The following is a 9,571-nucleotide window of genomic DNA, read 5'->3' on the forward strand; positions in this document are numbered from 1 at the left end:
AATCTCTCTCTCTCTCTCTCTCTCTCCCTCTCCCTCTCCCTCTCCCTCTCCCTCTCTCTCTCTCTCTCTCTCTCTCTCCCTCTCCCCCTCCCTCCCTCTCTCCCTATCACCCCCACCTCCCAACCCCCACTCCCCCACCCCCAGGTAGTGGCGCGGGTGCTTCCCGGGAAGGGTCTCCCTCCGAGTTGCGAAGGGGAGGTAATTTACTCAGAACAAGGGGCCGCCTTTGCGAAGTATAAATAGTGAGACTTCAAGCGCTGCGTTGCTATCAGATCTGAACTCTCCGCAGGAAGAATTGTCAAAGATCTTAACATTGAACAAGCGCGCTCCGGCAGGGAAGCATCAGTTCCCATTTCCCTCCCGCGGCCCCCGCCCCTTCCCTCTTCCTCTTCTTCCTCCTCCTCCTCCTCCTTCACCTCCTCCTTCTCTTCTTACTTCTTTTTCTCCTTCTACTTCTCCTCCTCTTTCTTCTTTCTTCTCTTCTTTTTCTTCTTCTTCCTCCTCCTCCCACTCCTCCCCCACCCCCTGTCCCATTGATGTGTTATTATTGGGGGGGCTGGAGCAGTAAAAAAAGAAGAAGGAAAAAAAGAGCTGGGCTCGGCTGGGAGACGTTGAGCGCGGGGCTGACGGGCATTGGCGGCGATGGAAGAACTTACGGCGTTCGTCTCGAAGTCTTTTGACCAGAAAGTGAAGGAGAAGAAGGAGGCTATCACGTACCGGGAGGTGCTGGAGAGCGGGCCGCTGCGCGGGGCCAAGGAGCCGGCCGGCTGCGCGGAGCCGGGCCGTGACGACCGCAGCAGTCCCGCAGTCCGGGCGGCCGGCGGAGGCGGCGGCGGCGGCGGAGGAGGAGGCGGAGGCGGAGGAGGTGGAGGAGGTGCAGGAGGAGGAGGAGCGGGCGGAGGAGCTGGAGGAGGGCGCTCTCCCGTCCGGGAGCTGGACATGGGCGCCGCCGAGAGAAGCAGGGAGCCGGGCAGCCCGCGGCTCACCGAGGGTAACGGCCTGACCCCCGGCCGCGGTTCCCCTTCCCGCCTTCCTGACTCCTTTCGGGCGGGAGAGGACACCAAGGCCCAGCGGGGAGGGGGGGCGGGACGCGGAGAGGGCTCTTGGACCCCAGCTTGGGAAGGTAGAGTGAGGATGGAGGGGTGGGAGTCCGGTGGTGTGCACGGTCGTGGGTGGGGTCCGAATGTGTGAGCGGGGAGGGGGTGGGGGCGTGTGGGGTTTGCGCGCGCCCTTCTCAGATGCTCCCGCTACTCCCATTCCACCGAAACGCATTTTCACCAACGGGAGGATGGGCCCGCAGCCCAGACGGCCCGCAGGCGGATGGGGAAGTTCGCTGGGCCGGGCTGCGAAAGGGGGTGCTGGCAGTAGCTGTGCCGGGCGGCGGGATTACAGTTAGCATCTAGCGCCGAGTTTGCGGGAGCCCCTTTCCTAGGCCCGAGGAAAAAAAGGAAAAGAGAGAAAGGGGACAGAGATACAGAGACAGAGAGATTGATTGGGATTTCACCCTGGAGTCGCCCCGGGTTTCGTGCTGCCGCTAACTCCGCTAAGACCCTGGCTCCCTGGAATTTAGGGCCCCAAACTTCCCATTTTCTTTGAGCTATGAAGGTACAATGAGACCAAGGCAGGCTAAGGTTCAGGCTGTGCGCTGTTTCTTTCGGGAGATGCGTTAGGCTCCTTTTTTGTTTGTTTGTTTGTTTTTCGACATTTTACTGCGTCGCATCATCCAGTACTCTGATTTTGTGGTGGGATAATCCTTTGGTGCCAGGAAAGTGTTAGGAAAAGGCTTTTTCTAAATGGTGGAGCGTCCTCTACCAATTCAAAGGAGTTCAACAATAAAATTAATTTGGCACTTGGTGCCTGCAGTAACTGGTGTGCTGCCATATTTTTCCAATTAAGAAAATATGTGGCATGCTTAGAATCACATATTTAAGCAAGCAATTAAGTCTTTTATAACACAGTCTGTTCTTGTTTAGGCCAATAAGTGGAAATTTGGGGGCGAAATACAGATTATATTAAGTCTGTTAATCAACTGTAAATGTGGACGTCTTTCTCTTTGAAGCCCCAAAAATTTGAGAGGCTTCCACTGTGGATGGCACGAAATAAACAAAGCCAAAGGCAAAATCTGAAAGATGTGTTTTCGTATTTAAATTTCATTGCAATATCTGTGGAAATATTTTCCTATTAACTTGGCTTCAGTTTGTGCTATAATGTATCCACTTCTTCCCTGAGGAAGGACAAACGTCCACAACACGAACTGTGAGAAGTAGATATGCAGGAAACACTTAAGATCACAGTAACTAGAATGCCAAGCTGGACTGAGTTCTAGAGGTTCTTCTCCCAGACGGGGTACCAAGTACTCCTAAATTTGGCAAGTGGTAGCGTAACTGTCAGGCAGTCCAGTGCACCCTCCCGGGCCTGAGTCCCCAGCTCCAGGCCCTGGGTACACCAGCAGGCCCCCCCGCGAAGTTAGGGTCTGAACCGTGGGCAAACGAAGTCCTGGGATTGTTGATTTCCAAGCTCAGGGCAAATACTAATTTGTCTGCAGGCCGGCTCTTCTGGAAATGATTTTTAACACCCATGCTGATCGGGATTCTGGGCTGGGAAGAACTGCAAACAGCCTCGATTATCCAAACTCAGCTTTTGCACCTTAAAAACCCAAGTCTCCGACTCAGGCGCAGAGGATGAAGGTTCCAGAGGGCAGCTTATGTTGATACCAGCTCCCCTGATCACGGTCCCTTGGCCTAAATATATATATAGAGAGAGAGAGAGAGAGAGCTACATCCCTCTGGTGTCCCTGTATGCTTACACTCGTGGAGCTCCTGTTTTTAAAGGGAGGAGAAGGAAGGACAGGAAAGTGGCAACGGATGTGTGCAAACCTAGAGCAGAAAAATGCATATTTTATTAAACATCCGAGCTGCTGGATGCATGAAAAGGCTTTGAGCAACCAATAGAAACCGAGGATCCCGAATGTTCCGCTTGAACCTGTTGATCTCTATGGGTTTAAGCGTTCAGGGTCGCGTCTGCCTTTCCAATGGGGAGGGAAAAAGGAGCGAAAGAGACAGCGGTCCGTTTCGCTGGCTCCCCGAAGCTGATTTTCCGCCTCTCGGCCTTCCGGCCGGGTGTGGGCAGCGAGCCCTCCAGGCCGCCAACATGGCGTGGGCGCCTCTGCTCAGGCGACTGGGATTCGGCAGGGGGGGACAGGGACTGCCTGACTGTCCGTGGGCCGTCCGCGGGATTTGGCCCAAGCCCTGGGTCCGCACAGAGCGCCCGGGAAAGTGGCTCCCAGTGCCATACGGCACCGGGGTCTTGTCCTCCGGCTGTGACCCTTCAGCCCAATTGTTCCCAAATTAGACCAGCAAGTTTGAGAGAGACAAGAGAGCCGGCGGCGGCCACTGCTGGCCTGACTACGGCCCAGCACTCTGGGAATGGCCGGTGTAAGAGGCCAGTCCGTGGCCTCGCCGCGCTGTCCTGCCGGGATCTCGTTCTGTGACCCGCCCGGTGCGGCGCTTTTGGTTTCTGTGCGCGAGTGGGGGAGAGTGAATGCAAGAGAGGGTGAGTGGAATTGATTTGGTGTTCTCGGGGGAGGGCAGGGGACTGTGGGCTGAATAGTGAGGAGGTGAGCTGAGGCCACAGTTGCAAAAGGGATGGGTGGGTGAACGCCCACCTTGCCCGCGGGCGGCCGCCCAGAGTTGATCTTTTCGCGTCTCCAGGATCCTCTTCCTCGCGGCCGGGTGAGGAACTGGACAGGAACTCCGGGAGGGGGCAGGATCCTCCATCCTTCTGGAGACAGATCTGGTAATGGCATTTGCTGTGTTGTTTTTGTCTCTGTGTGTGTGGGTGTTGCTGTGTGCGCGCGTGGACGTATGTGTGCGGTCCTGTTCGTGGTGCCCCCTCCAGTGTCCCCGGAGCCGAAGGATCGCAAAGAGGATGCGAAAGGGATGGAGGACGAAGGCCAGACCAAAATCAAGCAGAGGCGAAGTCGGACCAATTTCACCCTGGAACAACTCAACGAGCTGGAGAGGCTTTTTGACGAGACTCACTACCCGGACGCCTTTATGCGTGAAGAACTGAGCCAGCGGCTGGGGCTGTCCGAGGCCCGAGTGCAGGTACCCGCCTGTGAGGAGGTCGCGGGGAGCAGAGGAGGCGCATGCCTGGGGTTGGAGAGTCGCCTGGGGTACACACGACGAGGGTGCGGGTTCAAATGTCTGGAGTGAGGTGAGAAGGGAAGCGATGTCTCTGCTAGAGGTCTTATGTTCCAAAGTAGATCTTGGTCTTAAAGCCTTCCCGTGCCCCCCCCCCCCACCCCATCCCAACATATGTTCCCAGCAGAAGAAAGCTGTGCTGGGCTTGCTCCCAGAGTTTCTATAAACCACACCCCCGACCCTCGCCTCACGATGCCTTTAATGTGGTTTAATCCTAATGGGCCTACTTTTATAAGCCTTAAAAAAATCCCACAGAAAACGTTTTATCTTCTGGATGCCTTAAAAGTTACAACGAATATTTTGTTCGCCGGAGTTGGGTTTCCTTGAGGGTCTGTTCTGGGATCTAGGTTTGCCAAGCGGATATGCCAATTAGGTTTATAGATGTACAGACTATAAAGAAAATTAGCAACTGTTAAGTGCACAAATTTACAGTCTGCCGTTAGCGGTCGATCTCAAACTGTGTGTGAAATAGCAGAGAAATAAATGCGTTTGGTCACTCTTTGTTCTCTCACTTAACTAGGGAAGCGAACCTGAACGTACAGAAACTTGATTTTAAAACAATCCACGTATCTTAATATTGACATTTCCAAAATCTGACCCCAGCAAGTGCCACACTCAATGGAGTTAGCACTGGAGCAGATTTTCTTTACTGGTTGTGGCGGTGAATGTAATGGGAAAAGTAGGCATCAGGAGCGCTTAAGGGGAAAAAATTATATACATACATGCATACATATCCTTTTAGTTTTATGGAAAACGAATTTAAATGTTTCAGGTTGTATTTCCACTCAAATAATAAAATAGGAGAAAATGATAGTCATTATTTGTTTGAACACATGGAGCAGTTTTAGGCCTGAACATCTGCAGCTGTTACAAAGTATCACTGTAACAGATACTCCCTAGGTCTCTGGGCTAGAGACCACCATCTGCAGCGAACTATGCAATTCTTATGGGGCTTCCCCGCGTCTTGTAATAGGATCAGGACAAAAACAGAGCAGTCACTTTAAAGGGGAAAAGTAATAATAGGCTGCCTTGGTCATCACAGCATCAACAGCAGAGCCTTCCTTTTTAAGCCTCTCCTACTTTGCTCTGTGCACTGAGATCTCTAGAGGCTTAGCAACCCCTTAAAGACATGATGATAATTATTACAGTTGTGAGCATTAGTATATCAGCTCCAACTCTTCTACGGGAAAAAAGAGGCAAGAAGCCTCAGGCCATGTGAGGTACACAAAGGATGCCACCCTGGCATGAAATCTACCCTTCTACTACACTAAATGGCAGGGGAATTTTTGAAGATTTCCATTGACTGTGACACTTGCTTTCAAAAACAAGAAGAAAGCTCTGAAGCAATATTTTACTTTCATGTTTTTTTAACATTAATTTATGAATCAGTCAATATGCTGTATTATTGGAATATAATGCTATATTATTGGAGTATAAAAGCAAGCTTTATTTGAATTTCTTAAAATCTTCCATACTGCCTCTAAAAGTTGGCAAGTTTATCTAAGAAGGTAATATCTGGGAGAAGATAGCATCCAGCAGTTACTTGATTCATACCCCACTCCCATTTCACAGAATGTTCTTCTTTTTTTCTTATAATAAGTGAACTTCATTGCTGGTATTTATTTTTTCATACTTTATTTAAATTTTGATCTGTCTTCTGGACACTTCTCTACTACCCTAACTGCACCCAGTGGCTTTTTCTATAGAAGCAAATTAGATTATCATGATAATGGCACAATTATTCTGCTACCATGTTACACTCTGCTGCACAGAGGAACAGAGAAATTCTAAACTTCTTTGTAGTGAGGCTTTTATGACACTAATTACCTCTTCCCCCACTCTTATCCCCCCCACCCCCAGGAAAAAAAAAAAACAAAAAACAGAGTCACTATTTGCTTTGGTGTTTGGTTTTTCTTGAAGATGAAACTAATTAATATTACAGGCTATTAATGAGCACATTCTTCTCAGGTCTTACTGGGCAAACATCTAAACCCATTATCACTTTAGTATCAGGTACCAGGGCGAGTTTTAGGCCTTGGGGATTCTAACTGTGGAAACATGAAACCGGGACTACAGTAATTTATCAAGAAACAACCTATCTCGCAAAAGTATATGAAATCTTTCTATTTTGTCATTTATTTATGTTTTTAACTTTGGAAATTAAGATTCTTGTATATAATTCAAAGATTGCTTGCTATATCTCCCAATCCTTGCCTAAAACATTACTCTGAGTCATAACATCCAGGTTTTATTTTTTCCTCCAATTTGTAGGTTTGGTTTCAAAATCGAAGAGCTAAATGTAGAAAACAAGAAAATCAACTGCATAAAGGTATGCTTCTCAGACAAAGAACATTTGATACTCTAAGTAAAAAGAGTATTAGGGGATGTTGTTATTATGAAGACAGAAAAGAACCTTGTCAAATATAACTATGGTCCTTATTTAAAAATCTGCTCCGAAGGCAGTTAATGAGAGTCCTAAAGTTTGGGAGTAAATTACATTGCTTTAAATTTTGGCAGCAGTTTAGGAAGATAACAGTACAATTCCAAAGGAAATAGTTCTGTCTTGGTACCATTTGGAACCTTGGAAAACAATGCTGGACATGTTAATCTCACTTTATTGTTTTTTGTTCCCCCATTTTTTGCAGGCGTCCTCATAGGGGCTGCCAGCCAATTTGAAGCTTGTAGAGTAGCACCGTACGTCAATGTAGGTGCTTTAAGGATGCCATTTCAGCAGGCAAGTACAGCCCAGTTTCAACCTGTTTTTAACTGTGAAAAGACCTGGATATTTGCTTGAATTGTTGAACATCCCCTGTCTCTGAGCCCCAATATAGGTGTCTATACAGTTAGAGAATCAATTTTCAGATAATATAGTGGACCTACTCCCCTTTAAAAACCTATACAGTGTCAGGGGCCTACATGCCTAGTCCTTTCTGTCCTCATGGGAAACCCACAGAGGCCTGAGGGCAGCAACTGGTCCTTTAAAAATGCACTAAAGATTGCACTTGGGGAGGGAAGGAAAAGACTTCTGATTAAGATTTTGTCAGATCCAGTACAGAGGTTAGTCCTGAGGTGTTTCTAAGGCAACTTTCTAAATATTTTTCTAGGTGTTTTCTACCTCTTATTCACATTAAATGTCTCTGACTGAAGATAGATAGATAGATAGATAGATAAATAAATAAATAAAAACACTCCCAGCTCAGACTTGATTTTTTAAAGCTGAAAAACTTCATATCTAGTAGAGAGGGAAGCACTGGTCTTCCCAGGGACACCTTGCGGCTGCAATCCATTTCTTAGCCATACAGAAACCTTTAAGACTATATTTTAAAAGTACAGCCTGCAGCAATGATTTAATCCTGGGAAATCCCAGTGCTCTGAACTCCCCATTCTCCAAGCCTAAGGGTGCAATCCTTTCCCAACCAGTGCCTGACCTTCCCCATGGCCAGGCCCTCTGCTCCATAGGACTGTGAAGTCATGAATTAACTCTCAGATACCAGTGTCCTGGTCAGGGGAGACACCTGGCTGCACCTGTGTATTGAGGGTTAGTATTAGGCAGATCTTAGCTCTCCTGGAACCACTGGATTCTGGTATCCTGATGCTAGGCTTTTGAAGCAAGAGAGAATGACTGGAGAGAGAGGGGAATCTTAAAAGGAGACCCTTACTACTCAGAAGGTGATCTCCTAGTCTGCAGCATCGGCATCAGCTGGGAGATTGTTAGAAATGCAGAATCTCTGGCCCTACACTAGACCTTCTGAATCAGAATCCACATTTTAACAAGATCCCAAGGTAATTTTAATAGCAGTAAATGTTAGAAGTACTAACAATTGTGCCAGTTGTGATGAAGATGCAATAACTTCCTAGGTGACATTTTAAAAGTTTTGTAATTTGCTTAATGGTACTTCAGTGCTTTAGTAGCAGGGTAAAAGGTGTATGACAGCATCAAGAGAGGAGGGTAATGACCCTCACCCCATCGTCTGTCCAATATACATTGTTATTTTCAGGAGGGTGATGTATTAGCACAATAGCAATGTCGCCCTCTGACGGACCCAGCTCCCGAGGGGGCGGCCACAATTCCTGCAGACGGGAGTCCCTGGGACTCAAGGGGATAGGCCACACTGAGCGAGTTGCAGAGACTCAGGGGCACTGGAATATCCCTGTGGCGCCCCAGATTCAGTAACAGACTGATAAGGTCAGCCAAATGCCCCTTTCCCGTCCCCTGCCCCAGCCTTCCCCGAGCTAAGCTGGACGCCGTTAATGCTCTGTTTCTATTCTGTTGTCACCCTAGGATAGTCATTGCAACGTGACGCCCTTGTCCTTTCAGGTTCAGGCTCAGCTGCAGCTGGACAGCGCCGTGGCGCACGCGCACCACCACCTGCACCCGCACCTGGCCGCGCACGCGCCCTACATGATGTTCCCCGCGCCGCCCTTCGGACTGCCGCTCGCCACGCTGGCCGCGGACTCAGCTTCTGCCGCCTCCGTCGTGGCTGCCGCAGCTGCCGCCAAGACTACCAGCAAGAACTCCAGCATCGCGGATCTCAGACTGAAAGCCAAAAAGCACGCGGCCGCCTTGGGTCTGTGACGCCAACGCCAGCGCCAACGTCGCGCCTGCAGCACGGCGCGCAGCCTGCACGCCCTCCGAGCCCCGCTGCTTCTCCGTTACCTGCTCCGGACCTCGGGAGCCGAGCCTCTTTCCACCCGGCTGATCGCCCCTTGCCCCATTCCACATCCCGGACTCGGAGGGCGTGACCTGGGATCCCAAGAGGGGCACCAGCTCCGTGGCTCCTGACCATTCACCTACCCAAGGGCCTAGAATTTGGCTTTGTAGGGCTGGGTTTGGGAGGTCTGGAGAGAGACTGGACAAGGGAGTGCTGGGACAGCGGAGTGTGGCTCACGGCAAAACTGCAACGATGGACTCTTGCGTAGAAATAAAAATCCTGTTAATAAAAAATGAGGGGAAAAAAGGTAGAAAAGACAAACCAGAGAGAAATAGAGAAAGGGAACTTATTGCTATTCGTCAGAAGCTGAAATCGGAGAGAGAACCAAGGAACAAAAAAGAAAAAAATTTAAAGTATTTTGTACATTAAAAAATATGGAAAAAGAACCTGGACGAATCTCGAGAGAATTGGGGCGGGGGTGGGGGGTGGGGAGTTACCAACTTAAAGTGTATGTTTTTTAAAATGGGCTAAGAAGGCAAAACAGAAGGAAGAGGTATAATTATTTAAAGAATTAAGATGAAAAAAATGTACGCAGCTGGGAAGTTCACAGGTTTTGAAACTGACCTTTTTCTGCGAAGTTCACTTTAATACAAGAAATTTGATAAGAGAGGCGGGCCTCCTTTTACGTTGAATCAGGTGCTTTGAGTTAAAAACCAC

At 49.0% G+C, this 9,571-nt stretch overlaps 1 protein-coding gene across 2 annotated transcripts; it reads left to right on the forward strand.

Annotated features, from left to right (window-relative positions):
• The first annotated feature begins 642 nt into the window (after window positions 1–642).
• SHOX2 (SHOX homeobox 2) lies at window positions 643–9,282 on the forward strand. 2 transcript variants are annotated; one of them, XM_059921840.1, is made up of 5 exons: window positions 643–991; window positions 3,898–4,106; window positions 6,474–6,531; window positions 6,848–6,936; window positions 8,485–9,282. In XM_059921840.1, exons 1-5 carry the CDS (start codon window positions 643–645, stop codon window positions 8,776–8,778), a joined length of 999 nt encoding a protein of 332 aa, XP_059777823.1. In that variant the 3' UTR covers window positions 8,779–9,282. The 2 variants fall into 2 exon arrangements, with proteins under 2 accessions (XP_059777823.1, XP_059777824.1); XM_059921841.1 differs by having other exon boundaries at window positions 8,521–9,282.
• Window positions 9,283–9,571: the final 289 nt, after the last annotated feature.

This window comes from Balaenoptera ricei, chromosome 4, assembly GCF_028023285.1.
Source record: "Balaenoptera ricei isolate mBalRic1 chromosome 4, mBalRic1.hap2, whole genome shotgun sequence".
NCBI classification, from domain to species: domain Eukaryota; kingdom Metazoa; phylum Chordata; class Mammalia; order Artiodactyla; family Balaenopteridae; genus Balaenoptera; species Balaenoptera ricei.